We start from the raw sequence: 20500 nt of genomic DNA, 5'->3' as shown, positions 1-20500 counted from the left end.
ATGATCTCGCGGTCCGTGAGTTCGAGCCCCGCATTGGGCTCTGGGCTGACAGCTCAGAGCCTGGAGCCTGCTTCGGATTCTGTGTCTCCCTCTCTCTCTGACCCTCCCCTGCTCATGCTCTGTCTCTCTCTGTCTCAAAAATAAATAAATGTTAAAAAAAAATTTTTTTTTAATTAAAAAAAAAGTCTGAGGTAAGATTGAATCCTCAAATCAATTATTTAAAATACAAGCACTCACATTCTAAAGAACAATAAGCCAAATGTATTTTTTGTGGTTATTTGAAAATTAAGAGAGTGCTCTGCATTAAGAGGGCAGGAATCTTACAAATGTCTCCAAGATTAAAGAGTATATCAAATAACCTCCTGCATTAAATTCTCTTACACCTTCAAGGGCTGAGATTAAATAAAATCTATTACACAATACATCCCGACTGATCCACCTTAGAAGGGACATTTTCTCGGCATACAATAGCATGGCCCTCTGTTCTCAAGACATGATGGAAGTAGATGTCTTCATTTGAGGATGTATCACAGAGAAAAATGTTAAGGATTCCATCTACATATTCATCCACTACCCCCACTAATGGCTTCAAACCACACAACTTCTGGAACTGCAAAATAGCTCTGGACGTCCAGTGTTCCTGAAATAGAATCAAGACATGAGATTTAGATGATAAATTCAAACATGAATTATAGTAACCATATACAAAAATAAATTCCTAACGAACTAGAGATTTTAGTCGAAAAACAAAACCGTAACAGTACTAGAATAACACACTTCAGGATAGTTATGATTGGGAATGAGAAAAGTAAGAAAAAAGGAAAAATTATGAAAAATGTGACTGTAGAAAATCTTTTATCATTTATGTGGTGAAAAACTTCCGTTTTCAGAAATGGTTAAATTACTGGACTAACTCTCCCACAGAAACAACTGAAATTTCTAAAGTATTTTTAAAATATGTCCAAAAGTATCCAAGAACTATCAAGAGTAACATTATTATCAGGACAAAATTAAAGGGAAAGTGGGAACTATTTTACCTTAAAAAGGAAAAGAAATAAACTAGCCTTCACATGGATTTGCAGTTCAATTTTCACATCACCTGGACAGTACACAAATCCTCAAGTTGTTCATCTAAATTAAGGTGATTCCAGACTGGTAGTATTCCTAGGCACCTGGTAGGAACAATGCAGATCTCTCTAGAGGTAGGCAGTCTCAGCCCATATTATTCAAACATTCTTACAAATAATTTTTCAAAGACAATGAAAAGTATGCAGGCAAAGATAAAAGACACACAAAGAAACAACAAATCACAAGTAAGAACAAGGAGGAACAACATAAACCTTCAAAAACTTTAGATATTTGATTTCCCAGACAATTATAAACAACTAGACTTACTACACTTCAAGCAAAAACAAAAAAGATTTGAAAGCTTTTACAAGTATCAGCAATCTATAAAAATTTATCTAGCAAAATTACAGGTCAAAGAGAACTTTTAGAAAGTAACAACACAATAACCAAAACTTAAAACCCAATAGGTTGATTCAGTAGCAGATTTGGTAGAATTAAAGAGTAAATCAGTAAAGTGGAAGATAATTTGGGAAAAAAATACCCAAATGCAACATGGAAAGACAGAAATATGTAAAATACAGAAGAGAGGTTAAAAAATACAGAAGATAAATTGAGAAAGTTTAACATACGTTCAATTGTGGTCCTGGAAAAACAGACGTAAAAACAGAGACAGATGGAATATAAATATGAATAATGGGAAAGACAATAAATAACTGAAGAGATAATGGCTGGGAATTTGCCAGATTTAATAAAAAGTAACAAAGCACAGATAAAATGGAATTCAATGAACCACGAAGTAGGATAAATAAGAATAAATTCACACATAAAGATACTAACACTGAAGCTACAAGCAACCAACAGGAAATGTTACAAAGAGCTACAGACAAAAAGGACACTGCCTTCAAAAGAACATCCATCAGACCGACTACTGACCTCTCCAATAAGGTAAGGGAGACCAGAAGCCACTGTGATGAGATCTTCAATTCACTAAACGTATTACCTGCCAACCTAAAATTCTACACCTAGTGAATGTATCTTCCCAAATTAAGTGCAAAGTTATGTTTCCAGGTAAACATAACTAAGTTTGCCATCAGCAAACCCTCACAAAATGAAATCTTAAAGGATACAGTTTAAACACAAGCAAAATGTTCCCAGTAGGGTTTGAGTGGTGAGAACAAAGAGCCAAGAAACTGAGAAATACATGACTAAATCTAAATGCACGTTATTTTATGTGGTCAATTTGTTGAGGGGTTAAAAACAATAACAATAATTATACAACAAAAACAGATCAGCAGAGGAGGTTAAAGAAGAAAGTGTTCTAATGTTCTTGCATCTTTACATACAGATGTGTTTATGTCCTAGAAGAATCCCTAAAATAATATAGTGTGTTACTTAATGGAATTATTTAAAAACTTCCAAATGATGCATGCAGGGTGAGAAAAAGAAAGAATAGGTAAGCCAGTGATTTTTCACCAGGGCCACTAGGTTCTCCTAGCACCAGCAGAGTTTAGTAATCAACTAAGGATTTGGGCAGATTGCATGCACTGATTTTGGAACACCCATTCTGTGGCTCCCTCCCTTCAAGCATTTCTCCCTTAACTCTCAGCTTCAGCCAGTCCCAAATGATGTCTTCTAACTCTTCAAGCCAGCAAGGCTATGGACTGGGGAGTGACCCCAGGATAGAAGCTGAAAATTTCCTGATCTTACCTACTGCAGCTTGACCTCCAAGGATAGATTTCTGCTTCTCTGCCTGCTTTGGATTTTGTCTATGGGAGTAGTCATCCCACCATGCTACTCTATTGCTACTCTGCCATTACCAAATGCATTTACTATTTTTGAAACCAGGAAAAAGATGCAGAAATACAGTGAGAGTCATTCACTTAGTTATAAACATTTATTAAGCACCTACCATAAAACAACCATTCATCTAAGCATCAGAGGTACAGTGGTAAAGAGACAATGGCCCTCATCTCAGGAGCTTACCCTGTGTATATGAACAAATAATTAAGATCATACCCGACGGTATTATAAAGATAAAGTGACAATGAACGAAGTGGAAATGTGTACTTTCAATTGGCACCATGGTCAAGGAAGTCCTTCTTGGGGAAATAACATCTGAGCTTAAATCTGAATAACAAAAAGGAACCACCCCTGAGAGTTCTTTGAACAAGCTATTCCAATGATCAGAACCGGCAAAAGCCCTAAGGTCAGAAGAATTTCAAGAAGGAAATAAGAAAACAAAAAGAGAAACAAAAATGGAAGCCATCTGAATAATATGAGAATAATGACCACTACCTACAAGTGGGTCACAAATTTAGCCCTGAGCTTCCTGGTAGTAGTAAAGAGAAGCCTGGTCAAGGCTAACATGCACCCTAGAAAAACAATCCTGAATACTGACTTGCACAAAAATCGTAACTGCATACATTATTCACAATAACATCAAAACAGACTGAATGTCTAACAATAAAGGGACAGTTAACCTATGATAGACACTTACCTAAGAGATTACTGTGAATCTATGAAAATTGAGAACTATGGCAACACATAAATTTATGCTATAATAATGCTGAGTGAAGAATATGATTACTATTTTATGTAACCCTGGAAACCCTACAAAAACCCTGACCCCCCCAATATCCAATTAACTAAATTGAAAGGAACACCACATCAAATTTCTAAACTGAATGTGTCTGAATGGTAGAATAACAGGTCATGTTTTCTTCTTTTTCTTTCCTTTTACTGTGTTTTCCAGATAAAAAAAAAAGTTTTAAGGAATAATGCATGTACATGTAAGCAAATGATAAGGTAAACAAATGTGGTGTAGTAAGTGTGTATGCCACATATATTTAAGAGTTCTGAGGGAAAAACACAAAGTCAGGTGCACGATAATCTTAATTACATAAACAAATGTATCTCTGTGGATGAAGATGCCTCCTGCTTCATCCCACTCATCTCGCGCAACTACATTACTAGAGAATTCTTCAAAAAAAAAAAAACCCACATAACTGAGTACGGCAGTTCCTGAGGTACGCCCTTCAGTTGCTCCCCCATATCTACAGGACAACGCGCTGACTCCTGAACATGGATACGGATCCCCACCACAGGGCCCTATTTCTCTGGCATAGCTTGCCGTCCATCAACTCCAGCTCACGTGCCGCCACAGAGGCAGAGCCACTTAACATTTCTCAAATTCGAGATGTTTTATGTTACTTTTCCCTTTGTCTGGAATGTTCTTCCTTTTGTGTCCAATAATAGTCCTACTCTTCCTTCAAAGTTCCACTCTACCACAGGGTCATCCCTGACCAGACTCAACAGAGATGTAAGCACAGTCCTCTCTTTGCACATCTGGCACATGCTTTTTTTTTTTTTTTTTTTTAACGTTTATTTATTATTGAGAGACAAAGACAGAGCATGAGCACGGGAGGGGCAGACAGAGGAGGAGACAGAATCTGAAGCAGGCTCCAGGCTCCGAGCTGAGCCCAACGTGAGGCTCAAACTCACAAACTGCTAGATCATGACCTAAGCCGAAGCTGGACACTTAACTGACTGAGCCACCCAGGCACCCCTGGCACACACTATTAAATATCCCTACAGCGAATGTGACACAGCACAGGACTGACTTCTGGCTCCATGTCCATCTTCCAGACTATCTACAATGATTTCTTTTAGGGCCCATTCCAGGTTTTGTTTTTGTATCCTGAGATCCTCAGACTGTTCTCAGCACCAAATGTTTGCTGATTAAATGGGAACAAGCATACCTGTACTGGTCTCACCCAAGCCAAGGAACAAGGAATGGCCTGAGCCGGGAGCTTTGTGTAGCAGCACCTGCAAGAGATGATCACAAACCCCAATATTCCATCATGTTTTAAAACTGCATTTTATGGAATCTCTAATCCACTCTTGATTTTAGCTGTTTACAGCACTTCAGACTATTTTACTCATGCATCTTTAAATTAATGCCTTACACTTTAAAGCATTCTAAGTAATAAAAATTTTAAACATCATAGTCCTTGAAACCCATGTAATTAAAATATAGGTAGGAACAGACCAACCTTCATGCTATATAAATGCAATTCTTAGCATCACCCCAAGAATCATTTTCTTAATAAGAGATTGTTTTTTAGAGTCTCATGGTCCATTCAGATTCAGTCATGTGAAAGAAGACCTAAGAGATTATAATCCCAACGTGAAACTAAGGGACCATATGCCAAGTTCATTTGCACTAAAAAAAAAAAAAAAAAAAAAGAGATGGAAGAAAGGAAGGCAAGAGAAAAGAGCAATCTTAACCCCATGCAGCTTTAGCATTATGAGCATTATGATTCAAAACTTAGTAATAATTTAACCAGGTTTGTTAACTCACTTGAGAAACCTTAGGGAGGACTTCTGAACAGTTCCAATATTTCCAAAGTCTGGGTAGAATACTTCAACTTCCTGTTTCCCGAGGACTTGATGGATAATGACCCGATACCACCACTTATCCTCAGAAATCCTGACACAACAGAGATGTCCCGGCTGGATAAAATACTCCGGCATGGCATATCGATCAGAAACCAGCTGATTGGAATAGCAGCGCCTGTAGAATTCCATAAAACAGGGAATTTCAAAGAGGGAGAAAATATCATTTGATGCATCAAGACCAAGAAAGTCTTGGCAAAAAGCAAGGGAAAAAAAATCCTCCTTTTTCTGATTGGTTAATGCTTATTAATACCAACTAATTTTATTTTCCTCTTTATTTTCCAAATCCCTTCTCTTCATCAATAAACTTCTTCACATGGAAAGTTATACACTCATTTTATCTCATATTCTCTGAACAAAATGCAATCCAACTTTATTCGTCAGCACTTCCTAAAATAGACATTTTTAAGACACCAATGGCCCCTTAATTCCCAAATCCAATAGCCTGTCTCGCCAGCTTTCGATGTACTTCTTTCTCTGCAACATGGCCCTGATCCTATCCTCTTTCAAACTCTATCCTACTTAGTTTCCAAGACACTATTTTCTCCTACTTCTTCTCTGTCAATAATTATTCTTATATTGGCTCTCTAATTGCCTTTAAAGTTTAGGTTCTCTGGGATCTTACATTTAGGAAGTATAAAATAATAAGAGCTCAGGCTTTGAACCCAGTCACATGAGCTCAAATCGTGACTCCACCATTTACTAGCTGTGTGACTTTGTCTTTCTGTGCTTCAGTTTACTTGTTGAGCATGGAGAGGACAATAAAACCTTAGCAAAAATAGATGAATGCTAAGCACAGAGTCCAAATACAGTTAAGTACCCATTAACTATTACTATTCTTTCTGTACATCATCTCATCCATTTTCATATCTTTATACCACTACAAATAAAACGATGATTCTCCATCTTGATCTTTAAACTCTGAATCACTTCGGAACTTTAAAACTTTATTTCCAGCTGTACAGAGAAGATGCTAGTTGTTCCCCAATTTTCATTCTCCTAATAGAATCCCAAATTTTAACTGAGTATATAGGCATTCAGACTTCCCAGACTCCTTAGCATCTAGATGTGAATACTAAGTCCTGAGCAATGAGATGTGAGAAAAAGTGTGCATGATTAGGATGGTAAATTTTATGTGTATTTTACCACAATTAAAAAAAGTAAAAGTATAGAGATTCTAGCTCATGTCTTTCAAAGAAAACGGCACATCTCCAACCACCTACCTTCTTCCCATTCTCCTTCCCACTGGCTGAAATGAGGATCTCATGGATGTGATGGCGAGCTACATGCTGGACCATGTAGATGGGGCAACACACTGTCTGGGACAGCAAGACAGAAAACTCTTGCGTCCCTAACACCAGGGAGCTACCTTATCCACCTTTACTGCTTACATATGGACTACTATGGGGAGAAGAAATAAATTTTTATCTTTTTTAAGCTACTATGTCTTAGGCTAAGTTATGTCTCTGTAGCAGTGGCTAAACCTAATCCTAACTATTACTGTCCACTCAACATTGTCAATTCACTACTCCATGGTCACCTTAGACGCACCAGGTGTAAACTTCTAGCCCCGGCTCAAACCTACTCAATCTCTAAAGTCAACACAGGTTTCATATTCTCCTTTTCTCCCTCATCCTTCTCAAACCCATTCTTGTCACCAAGACCTGACAACTACTTCCCCAAGTTTTTTCCAATTTCTTTCAACTCTCACTCTCTTACCAAGACTAGCATATTAATGGATGCTCTCCTGTTCACTCACCCATCTTCCACACTGCAACGAGAGTTATCTTGCTAAAATACAAACCTGTTGATGCCCCTACCTTCTTAAACCTTCAGAGGCTCCACACTGTCTACAGAATAAGTCAGAATTCCCGCCCATGGTGTTCGTATTCCAGCTCTTCCCCAGTATTCCAGTTTCACATTCAGTCACTGTCACCCAACCTCATGCAGTGGTGCTTCACTTCCCTATTTGTTGCTCCCAGAACACCACGCTACTCTGTTGTCAACAGTGGCCTTGGTGCCAGCGATTGGATCCACACATACCCACTCACACCTTTTTGACTGGAAAATTCTTACTTGTTTTTTAAGCCTAGTTCAAATATCTCCTTTTGTGAAGCTTTTTTCCACCTTCAACAGGCAGAATTACTGCCTCATGCAGTACCCCACTTACCCGCTCTCTGTATCCCCAGATAATCGTGGTGTTCACAAAGGCAAAGACCATGTCTGTCTTCTCCTCATACTGCTCATGCCCAAATCCCAAGCACACAGCAGATGTGGTATTAGTAACAATAGCAGCCAACAGATGAGCTAGACTCCATTCTAAGTGCTTGAATCTTCCCAACTCTGTGAGGCAGGTATGAGTACTATCCCTACTTTGGAGATAAGGAGACTAGGCCCAGAGTTAAAAGTAACTTCAAGGCCACAGAGCCAGTACGTGTGCTTTAAAACATGTACTAAATCTTACAGGCATACTGGAATGGAATATATAATATTTTTACTAAGTGTTTATTATGTGACTTACATTATACCAGGTGTTCTTGGGTGAGAGGAGTTGATAATGCAGTAAAATTAGATTAAAAGATGGAATGCTCTTGGATAAATAAATACATTATTCTTATATACAACATCAATGTAAAAATCAGACACTGTTGTTCATGAATAAATCTAAAGTGACTGCAAATGTACACATTTTACAGGGTGTTTTACTAAGAAAGGACATGATATTTCGGCAGATAAAAGAGATTAACTAGAGTAGTCGTTCTGCAAGTGCAGTTCACAAACCCCCAGGACCGTGATGCCCTTTTAACAAGTCCATAAGGTCAAGACTAATTTAATATTTTAGTGTTACTATGAAAATAGTTATTTGCCCTTTTCACTGCATTAACATTTGTAATGAAGGTGTAAAAGCAAGGTGCCTTAGCCAAATCAAGGCAGTGTCACCAAACTTTACTAGCAGTCACTTGTCACCGCCATGCACTCACATTAAATAAAAGACAAAGAAGAAGAAAAAAAAGAGGCCAATGTCACGTAAGAATGTCCTTCATAAACCAATAAAAATTAAGTATATTAAATCTCAACCACTGAGTGACCACCTTTTTAATTTCCATGTGACAAAAAAGGAAGTAATAGACACATAAAACACTGCTCAAGTTGTCTTAAGAAAAGCAATTATGCATCTAAGAACTGAACTAGCTGTTTTTGTGTAACATTTTTACTTGGAAGAGGAACTAGACATTTTTTTCATGGAACATCATTTTTGCTTGAAATGACTACTATCAAACTATGTTTATTCAGACTTGAGTATTTGATGCACATTTTCTCAAAAATGAAGTGAGCCCGTCACTTCAAGAAAAACACTGACAGTATTTGTCATCAATGTTAAAATCCAAGACTTTCGAGTGAAAATTTAGATTCTGGAAATGTTGCATCCACCACGAGTTTGACAGCTTCCTAATACGTAATACTTCTCTGATGAGATCTGTGGTGATATTAAAGAATGTGATTTTTTATACTATGTGATAAAATGTGTCAACATTTGGAAGACCTACATAACTCAGTGAACCAGTACTTTCCAACGCATGATGTTTTGAAATTATACATGAAGGTAAAAGATGCTTTCAGGGCTGGTTACACTGAGTGCCTTATGCTTGCTTTAATGTTCTGCTATTGCTGTCTTGAAATACTTAATAATTTTACAACTTGGAGACTTGCATTTTAATTTTGCACTGGAACCTGAAACAGCATAACCAAACCTGAATCTGTTCAAAGTACAAAGGAAGACCAATGAATTTTAACAGCAGTGTATGAAAAGCTCAAATTCCACATTGCAACCAATCTTTAAGAAACTACCACTTGTCAAGTTTTGGAATTTTCACAAATTTCCTTAAATATCAAAGATTATTCATAAATTTCTAAAAAGGCTACTAAAATACTCCTTTTCCCATGAGGACAAAGGGGAACCGTCTTGCAGTGTAGGTAGGAATGCAAACTGGTGCAGCCACTTTGGAAAACAGTATGGAGGTTCCTCAGAAAGTTAAAAATAGAACTACCTTATGATCCAGAACTTGCACTACTAGGTATTTACCCAAAGGATACAAAAATACAGATTCAAGGAAGTATATGCACTCTGACGTTTATAGCAGCATTATTAACAATAGCCAAACTATGGAGAGAGCCCAAATGTCCACTGACTGATGAATGGATAAAGAAGATGTGGTATATATATATGCAATGGAATATCATTCATCCATCAAAAAGAATGAAATCTTGCCATTTTCAATAATGTGGATGGAGCAAAAATGTATTACACTAAACAAAATAAGACAGTCACAGAAAGACAAACACCGTATGATTTCACTCATACATGGAATTTAAGAAACAGATGATCACATGGGAAGGGAGAAAAACAGAGAGAAACCACAAGAGACTCTTGAATACAGAGAACAAACTGAGGGTTAATGGAGGGAAATGGGTGGGGGATTGGCTAGATGGGGGATGGGTATTAAGGAGGGCACTTGTGATGAGCACTGGGTGTTGCATGTAAGTGATGAATCAGTGAATTCTACTCCTGAAACCAATATTACACTGTATGTTTAACCAAAATTAAAATAAAAATTTGAAAAGAGGGGTGCCTGGGTGGCTCAGTCGGTTGAGCATCCAACTTTTCATTTTGGCTCGGGTCATGATCCCAGGGTTATGGGATTAAATCCCACATCAGGCTCCATGCTGAGCATGGAGCCTGCTCAAGATTCTCTCTCTCCCCCTCTGCCCTTCACCCCCACTCACATGCTCTCTAAAATAAAAATAGGTTTTTTTGGCAAAAGAAAGAAAATGCTCCTCTTCACAACTATGTATCTGTGTGACCAGATGTTTTCATACACTACAATCAAAACAACGAAGCTCAAGACATTAAAGATGAAAGCAGACATTAAAATCAAACTTTCCCCTATTAAGACAGATAATAAAGAGATCAGCAAAAATGTAAAATAATGTCACTATTCTAATTTCCAGAAAGTAGTTACTGTTCATAGAAATATGTTATTTATATCCACACAAATGGACTTACTTTTTAAACAAAATTTTTTTACATGCTGCAGTTTTAATTTCTAAGATAAATATCAGTAAACAAAAGCTCTCAAGTCCTTAACTGCTAAAAGCTCTAAAACCAAAATGCTGACAAGTACTGATTTAGAATGAGATATGAAAAGTACATTGAAAACAACAGATTCCTACCGCATTTCAATCATCATGTCTTCAAGTAACTCTGATGAATCCCTGCTATAGATTCGGATGTAGAATTGACTAGGAGAGATGATATACTCCACAAAGACCCCCACAAGGGTACTGGTATCTAATGGTGGCAGTCTGCATAATTTCTTGTCCCGTACAGCATCTGGTGGGATATCATGGTTTGCAATTGCCAGGCTGAGCTGTGACTTATCAACTTCCACTTGCTATAAGTTAAAAAAAGAAATAAATCTTTGGGTGAAATTTCAAACTCTATGATGACATTTCCCTAAGTATATTTCATGAGTCATCTTTATCAGAATTACCTGGGAAATTATAAAAACAAAGCTTCTTAGGCTTATTCCAGACTTACTAATTCAGAATACCTAGAAGTGGGACCCATAATTATGTATTAAAAAAATTCCCTAGAGGGGTGCCTGGGTGGCTCAGTCGGTTAAAGCAGCCGACTTTGGCTCAGGTCATGATCTCATGGTCCGTGAGTTCGAGTCCCGCGTCGGGCTCTGTGCTGACAGCTCAGAGCCTGGAGCCTGTTTCAGATTCTGTGTCTCCCTCTCTCTGACCCTCCCCCGTTCATGCTCTGTCTCTGTCTCAAAAATAAATAAACGTTAAAAAAAAATTTAAAAAAAAAATTCCCTAGAGGGTACTGGGTGGCTCAGTCAGTTGAGTGTCTGACCCCAGATTTCGGCCCAGGTCATATCTCATGGTTCATGACATTGAGTCTCATATTGAGCGTAGAGCCTGCCTGAGATTTCTCTCTCTCTCCCTCTGTCCCTCTCCCCAGCTAGTGCTATCTCGAAACTTAAAAAAACAAAATTCCCTACCATCAAAACAGTATGGTATTGGCACAAAAACAGACACTCAGATCAATGGAACAGAACAGGGAACCCAGAAATGGATCCACAAACATATGGCCAACTAATCTTTGACAAAGGAGAAAGAATATCCAATGGAATAAAGACAGTCTCTTCAGCAAGTGGTGCTGGGAAAACTGGACAGCGATATGCAGAAGAATGAACCTGGACCACTTTCTTACACCATGCACGAAAATAAACTCAAAATGGATGAAAGACCAAAATGTAAGACAGGAAGCCATCAAGCTCCTTGAGGAGAAAGCAGGCAAAAACCTCTTTGATCTTGGCCACAGCAACTTCTTACTCAACACGTCTCCAGAGGCAAGGGAAACAAAAGCAAAAATGAACAACTGGGACCTCATCAAAATAAAAAGCTTCTGCACAGCGAAGGAAACAATCAGCAAAACTAAAAGGCAACCTACAGAACAGGAGAAGATACTTGGAAACGACACATCAGATAAAGGGTTAGTATCCAAAATCTATAAAGAACTTATCAAACTCAACACCCAAGAAAACAAATAATCAAGTGAAGAAATGGGGAGAAGACCTGAATAGACACCTCCCCAAAGAAGACATCCAGATGGCCAACTGACACATGAAAAAAAGCTCCACATCACTCATCATCAGGGAAATACAAATCAAAACCACAATGAGATACCACCTCACACCCGTCAGAATGGCTAACATTAACAACTCAGGCAACAACAGATGTTGGAGAGGATGTGGATAAAGAGGAACCCTTTTATACTGCTGGTGGGAATGCAAACTGGTGCAGCCACTCTGGAAAACAGTTTGGAGGTTCTTCAAAAAATTAAAACTAGAACTATCCTATGACCCAGCAATTGCCCTACTAGGTATTTATCCAAGGATACAGGTATGCTGTTTCAAAGGGACGCATGCATCCCAATGTTTGTAGCAGCACTATCAACAATAGCCAAATTATGGAAAGAGCCCAAATGTCCACCGATGAATGAATGGATAAAGAAGATGTGGTATACACACACACACACACACACACACACACACACACACACACACACACACACACGGAGTACTACTCGGCAACCAAAAAGAATTAAATCTTGCCATTTACAATATGTGGATGGAACTAGAGGTTATTATGCTAAGTGAAATTAGTCAGAGAAAGACAAATACCATATGACTTTACTCATATGAGGACTTTAAGACACAGAACAGATGAACACAAGGGAAGGGAAGCAAAAATAATATAAAAACATGGAGGGGACAAAACATAAGAGACTCTTAAATAAAGAGAACAGAGGGTTACTGGAGGGATTATGGGAAAGGGGATGGGCAAAATGGGTAAGGGGCATTAAAGAATCTACCCCTGAAATCATTGTTGCACTACATGCTAACTAACTTGGATGTAAATTTAAAAAATTAAATTAAAAAAAATTCCCTAGATGATCCTTACCTACATTAATATATGAAAACTGCCTTATGAAATTGAGAGTCAAAAGTATGTTATACAACTGCCCCATTCAAAATTGAAAATATGGTACTTTAAATATTCAGGCTAAACAAAGACAGTCTTCCTACCCAACCCTACCAACAAAGGTAACTTTAAAGAATAAATTTCACACTAATCTTCCAATCAACAATAGTTTCTCAGGGCACCTGGGTGGCTCAGGAGGTTGAGCGTCCAAGTCTTCATTTCGGCTCAGGTCATGATCTCACAGCTGTGGGATGGAGGCCCACATTGGGCTCAGACCTGAGTGTGGAAGCTGCTTGGGATTCTCCCTCCCCTGCTCTCTGTGATCCTCCCCCATTCACATGCTCACCTGCACTTTCTCTCAAAAACTTAAAAAAAAATTATTTTTATATTTTTTAATTTTATTTTTTAAAATTTACATCCAAATCAGTTAGCATATAGTGCAACAATGATTTCAGGAGTAGATTCCTTAATGCCCCTTACCAATTAGCCCATCCCCCCCCCCACAACCCCTACAGTAACCCTCAGTTTGTTCTCCATATTTATGAGTCTCTTCTGTTTTGTCCCCCTCCCTGTTTTTATATTGTTTCCCTTCCCTTAAGTTCATCTGTTTTGTCTCTTAAAGTCCTCATATGAGTGAAGTCATAAGATTTTTGTCTTTCTCTGACTAATTTCACTTGGCATAACATCCTCCAGTTCCATCCACGTAGTTGCAAATGGCAAGATCTCAATGTTTTTGATTGTCGAGTAATACTCCATTGTGTGTGTGTGTGTGTGTGTGTGTGTGTGTGTGTGTGTGTGTGTGTATACACACACACACACACCATGTCTTCTTTATCCACTCATCCATCGATGGACACTTGGGCTCTTTCCATGCTTTGGCTATTGTTGATAGTGCTGCTGTAAACATTGGGGTGCATGTGTCCCTTCGAAACAGCATATCTGTATCCCTTGGATAAATACCTAGTAGGGCAATTGCTGGGTCATAGGGTAGTTCTATTTTCAGTTTTTTGAAGACCCTTCATACTGTTTTCCAAGGTGGCTGCACCAGCTTGCATTCCCCCCCACAAAATTGTTTTAAATAGGGTTTCTCAAACATTTTCATTCTAAAATCTATTATTTTCCTTTAGACTTTTCTCTCACCCTCTATAAAATATGTAGCAGTCTCTTGAAACAAAATGTTTTCCTTCCATGAAAGAGGCCAGTTACAGACGATAGAAGAAGTGTAAGCAATTAATTCCTTAATAACAACAAAATAAATAACAGAAGATGAGAACACAAAAAAGGAAAATTGTGTGTGGAAACATAATGAAAAATAAAAAATAAATACACCCTATAATTGAGTACACGAGCAGGGGCAATTTGCAGCAATTATTGAGACATATAGCTAAAACAAAGCTCCTCAAATCTTCCCTCTGAAGCCCTTAAGGGTTTTCCAGCCCACATTTTCAAAAACATGGACAGACCATTGGCTTTATCATCCTGAGAAAACTGGCAAATCTTCAAACCCATCTGAAAACTTTAAAATGAGAGTTGAAAGTTAGTTATACAAAAGATCGAAAACAAGAATAAATGCCGTATAAGGTGATTTCAGACCAAAACTCTGCTCTCTTCTAAAAAATCATGCATCTTGAAACAAGATTTTCCTGAATAGAATTTTGATGTAAGGAAATACTCATTTAGGGGTGCCTGTGTGGCTCAGTCACTTAAGTGTCTAACTTCAGCTCAGGTCATGATCTCATGGTTAGTGAGTTTGAGCCCATTAGGCTCTTTGCTGTCAGCACAGAGCCCACTTCAGATCCTCTGTCCTCTCTTTCTGCCCCTCCCCCACTTTCTCTATTTCTCAAAAATAAATAAAACATTAAAAAAAGAAATATTCATTTAGTTACTTTCCATAATGCTGATCTCCAGTGTACAAAGTCTTTACACCTACTCACCAGCTGTAAAGGCTTTACCACCAGATTAGGCTTTTTGCAAATCTTCTTTTCTGGCTCTTTAGGGTTTTTAGGAAGACAATCCCAGGCAGTCTCCTTGATAGCAGCAGTAGACAGTGAATTTCTAGGGGGGCTGGAGACACAAGCTTTGGCTTCTATTTTCTTATCTGATTGAACTAAACATGAATTTTTGACTGATGAAAGGGGTTCATCTGAAAAAATCAACAGAGTAGCCTGTGGATAGCCATTATAGTAATTTGTCTAACTGTTACAAAGCACATTCTATGGCCCAGGCACTGGGCAAATAATGACAAATGAGAGATACGAACCTAACTTTATAGACCTTTCAGTATGGAGAAACGAAATGAAGTTCTAGATGGGAACAAATCTTAACTTACTTACATTGGCAGGGAAAGGGCAAGTTTCTTGAACTTTGGTTAAAGGTTTTGTTTTTCAATATCCTGATTTCAATTTACTTCCTGCTCAACTTTCGCAGTGACTATGCATAGTTACTTAATGTATTAATGTGACTACTGAATATCCCATAATATAATGCCTTAATTTTGGGGGGATTACCAAATCAATCACATATTGTGTTCAAATTTACATGTGTATGATGATTTTAAGAGACTGACACCTTAAAACAGACCCAGATAGACCTAAAACCATAGTGGCTCCTACAGAAAAACTAGTAAGTGCACAAAGATGGAGCTACAAGAATGTTTATCACTGTATCTTTTATAATGACAAAAAATAAATACACTCTATATGTCTGTCAACAGGAGACTAAATCAATTATAATACAGTCACATAAAAGAATTATATGTAGTTAAAAAGGATGAAATAAACTTACATATGCTGATATGGAAAAACATCCATAACATACGAAGTATAAAAAGAACTTATATATATACAGAACACTATCTTATGCAAGAAAATTCTACATGTAATAAATAACTATGGTATTATACAAGAGGTCCAGAAAAAGACCTATTAAAACAATTACTAGTTACCAATCTACCTTACTGGAATTTTTAAACAAATATTGCTTTTATATTTTTTTTAAAAATCTATGTATGCTTACATATTCATTGAAAAAAATCTCAAAGACCAATAAAAATTCTAACAGATTTTTTCAGGGAAGTAAAATGATGGGAAATATTCACTTTCAACTTATTAAAATAACATGAGTTATTTACACATTATTTATAACTCATGTTATTTTAATCAGAAAAATCAACAAAGTGGGTATGTTTATATCAAAGATACATTGATATTCTGGAAAAAAGTTGCAATCCATCAAAACCACTTTTAGAAGCTTATAAAAATACAAGGACAGTTGACCCTGAACACTGCAGCATTTAGGGGCATCAATCCCCAATGCAGTCAAAAATCACATATAACTTTTGATTCCCCCAAAATTTAACTACTAGAGCCTGCTGCTGACCAGAAGCCTTACTGATAATATAAATAGTTGATTAACATATATTTTATGTATGTATTATATACTATATTCTTTTTTCCCTCCATTACAGTTTATTTTTTTAATATGAAATTTATTTTCAAATTGGTTTCCATACAACACCCAGTGCTCATCCCAACAGGTGCCCTCCTCAATGCCCATTCTTAGAATAAAGTAAGCCAGAGAAAAGAAAATGTTAAGAAAATCATAAGGAAGGGAAATTATATTTACAATATTATACTGATTTTACCATAAAAAATCCACATATAAGTGGACCTATGCAACTCAAACCCATGTTATTTAAGAGTCAACTGTACCTTACACTACTATAATTTGGCAACATGTTACCACTGAGGGAACAAAATAAAGAATACACGGAACCTCCCTGTATTAGTTTTTAACGGTATATAAGCCTATAATACTCTCAATAAAAATTTCAAAAGAAAAACCCAAAAAAACAAAAATCAAGTGCCTTAAATGCAGTGTGGTATCCTGAAGTAGATCCAGAAACAGAAAAAGAACAATTGTGAGAAAGCTGGTAAAACCTAAATAAAATCTACAGTTTAGCTAATAATAGTATATCAGAATTTCTTAGTTTTGATAAATGTATCATAGTAATTAATGTAAGATGTTAATATTAGATTAGTTAATATTAGTTAATATTAGTTAATATTAGATGTTAATATTAGATTAATTAAGATTAGATATCAGAATTTCAGAATCAGAATTTACTATGATCAGAATGTATCATAGTAATTAATGTAAGATGTTAATATTAGATTAGTTAATATTAGTTAATATTAGTTAATATTAGATGTTAATATTAGATTAAGATTATATATCAGAATTTCTTAGTTTTGATAAATGTATCATAGTAATTAATGTAAGATGTTAATATTAGATGGATGAAAGGCACAAGAGAATCTATAATTTACAACTTTTCTGTAAACCTAAGATAGTTTTTAGTTTTAGGTTTGAAAAAGTTTGTTTAAAAAACAAATACATGTGCTAGGTTCCAATGCACACCCATTTATCAAAAATGTCCTTGTATTTCTTAAAAGCTTTCTGATACACAGCCAGAGTTAACAACCGTTGATCTAGCACTTCCCCATCAGATCACTGTTTCAGAAAACTGGTTTCTTCAAAGTTATAGAAAAATCTGGACAATGAAGAAAGTATATTTTAAAAAGTCAGATAGATGGTCTTTATTAATAATACCAATTAGCCTTATTACAATAAGTATCACCAGAAAGGTCATCATATACAAAATGTTTTCAAGGCTAATGTGTAATCTGTCTGGTTCATATGCTTACAATAAAGAATATTACATAATCATGCTTTATTTTCCTTGTCCTTACAAAGACAATTAAAAATCAGGTTAGCATCTCCCAGCATACTCCAGGCCCATACCCACTTCAGCTACAGACAACTCACTGGGGCACCCACTATGCAGAGCACTCTGGGAACTCCCAACCCACACTCATTTCAGCTCCAACTGTCCCTCCAGAATACCCCCTGTATGAAGAGCACCAGGATCCCCTGGTGTGTACCTGCTTCAGCTGCAGCCATACCACCAGGGAAGTCCCAGCACAAAGTGCCATGGGACACCCAGCCTGTACCTGCTAAAGATTAAGCCAGCCAGCCAAAGCTGCCACACACACACAGTCTACATAGAGGATGTTCCACATAAGGCAATTCCTTCAAGTCTAGGAGAAGTAGTTGTTCCACCTAATTCATAGGAAAACAGAGAGCATCAAATAAAATGAGACAGAATAACATACTCCAAATCAAAGAACAAGACAAAACCTCAAAAAAGAACTCAACAAAATGGAGATAAGCAAACTATCTTATAAATTCAAGATAATGATCATAAAGATGCTCACCTGACTTCAGAGAAGAGTGTATAAACTCAGTGAAACTTCAACAAACAGATAATATAAAAAAGAGCCAATCAGAGCTGAAGAATACAGTAAATGAAACGCAAAATACTCTAGAGGGAATCAACAGCATATCAGAGGACGCAGAAGAATGGATCAGTGATATGGAAAACAGTAATAGAAAGCACCCACACTAAACAGAAAAATGTTTTTTCAAATGAGGATAAGTTTAAGAGAACTCAGATAAGTTTAAGAGATCTCTTGGACAATATCCAGCATTCTAACATTCATATTATAGGGGTCCCAAAGAGAGAGAGAGACAGAGAGAGAGAGAGACAGAGAGAGAGAGACAGAGAGAGACAACACACACACAGGAGCACAGAAAAATAACTTGAAAAAATAATAGCTGAAAACTTCCTTGACCTGGAGAAGAAAACAGACATCCAAGTCCAGGAATCACAGAGAACCCCAAACAAGGACGCAAAGAGGTCCACATTAGTTAAAATGTCAAAAATTAAAGATAAAGAGAAAATCTAAAAAGTAGCAAAAGAAAAGCAACAAGTCATGTACAAGGGAAACCCCATAGGAGTATCAGCTCTGATGGGAATGGCATGGTATATTCAAACTGATGAAAGGAAAAAAAAAAACAGTAACAAAGAACATTCTGCCCAGCAAGGTTATCATTCAGAATTTAATAAGAACTAGTTTCCCAGCAAACAAAAGTTCATCATCACCAAAACAGACTTACAAGCAATGTTCACGAGACTTCTTTAAGTGGAAAGGAAAAGACCATAATTAGAAGAAAATTATAAAAAGAAAAAAGTTCACAAGTAAAAGCAAACAGAGAGTAGTAAATCAATCTCTTATAAAACTAGTATGAAGGTTAAAAGACAGAAGTAGTAAAATCAATGTTATCTAAAAAATTAGTTAAGGGCCTCATGAAATAAAAAGATACAAAATATGATATACACAAAACAAAAATGTCTATTTTTAGAATGTGTTCAAACTTACCATCAACTAAAAATATAAAATAGACTGCTACATACACAGGTTGTTATATATGAGCCTCATGGTAATCACTAAACAAAAACCTCTACCAGATACACAAAAAATAAGGAGAAAGGAATCCAAGTATAACACTGAAGGAGGTCATCACAAGGAGAGATAAAGAAAAACAGACAACTATAAAAACAACCAGAAAACAAAAACAAAATGGCAGTAAGTACATACTTAACCAATAATTACTTTAAATGTAAATGCACTAACTGCTCCAAAAGACAAGGGTGACTGAATGGATTAAAAAAAAAAAAAAAAAAAAAAAAAAAAGACATCTATAGCTGCCCATAAGATACTCACTCCAAGCCTAAAGACATGCAGACTGAAAGTGAAGACCTGGAAAAACTTATACCATGCAAATGGAAGCAAAAAAAAAAAAAAAAAATTTTAAAGCCAGTGTAGCAATACATCAGATAAAATGGACTTTAAAATAAAGACTGTAATGTGACAAATAAGGGCAGTGTATAATGTTAAAAAGATCAATCCAACAAGAAAACAGAGCCATTGTAAGTATCTACACACCCAACACAGGAGCACCTAAATAAGCAAATATGAAAAGACACAAAGGGAGAAACTGATATTAACACAGTAATAGTAGGGGACTTTATCAGCTCACTTACATCAATGATCAGATCATTCAAACACAAAATCAATAAGGAAGCAATGGCTTTGAACAACACATTAAACCAGATAGACTTAATATACACAGAACATTCCATCCAAAAACAGAATATACATTCTTTTCAAGTTTTTTCCTTCTCTATATCACCTTAAGCCACACAACAAGACTCAGTAAATTTAAGAAAACTGAAATCATATAAAGCGTCTTTTCCAAACACAACAGTATGAAACTGGAAATCAACTACAAGCAAGACTGCAAAAACCACCAAAACATGGAGGCCAAACAACATGCTATTAACCAAAAAAATCAATGAAGTAATTAAATAGGAAATAAAAAAAAACAAAGACAAATGAAAATGAAAATATAATGGGGCGCCTGAGTGGCTCAGTCGGTTGGGCGTCCGACTTCGGCTCAGGTCAGGATCTCGCGGTCCGTGAGTTCGAGCCCCACGTCGGGTTCTGTGCTGACAGCTCAG

At 36.7% G+C, this 20500-nt stretch overlaps 1 protein-coding gene across 11 annotated transcripts in view; it reads right to left on the bottom strand.

The window, feature by feature from the left end:
• The window catches only part of TDRD5 (tudor domain containing 5), a 109207-nt gene that overhangs the window by 30366 nt on the left and 58341 nt on the right, over nucleotides 1-20500 (bottom strand). For all 11 annotated transcript variants that reach the window (XM_045048473.1, XM_045048472.1, XM_019821702.3 and 8 more), the window contains 5 exons: nucleotides 15012-15220; nucleotides 10756-10976; nucleotides 5429-5641; nucleotides 4827-4893; nucleotides 440-640 (listed from right to left, as the gene is read on the bottom strand). In XM_045048473.1, the coding sequence (XP_044904408.1) occupies nucleotides 440-640; nucleotides 4827-4893; nucleotides 5429-5641; nucleotides 10756-10976; nucleotides 15012-15220 (911 nt within the window). The remainder of the gene's footprint in view (nucleotides 1-439; nucleotides 641-4826; nucleotides 4894-5428; nucleotides 5642-10755; nucleotides 10977-15011; nucleotides 15221-20500) is intronic.

This window comes from Felis catus, chromosome F1 (genome assembly GCF_018350175.1).
Source record: "Felis catus isolate Fca126 chromosome F1, F.catus_Fca126_mat1.0, whole genome shotgun sequence".
In the NCBI taxonomy this organism is placed as follows: Eukaryota; Metazoa; Chordata; class Mammalia; order Carnivora; family Felidae; genus Felis; species Felis catus.
Note: the sequence above shows the minus strand (reverse complement) of the source record. Positions and strands in the feature narration are given on the sequence as shown.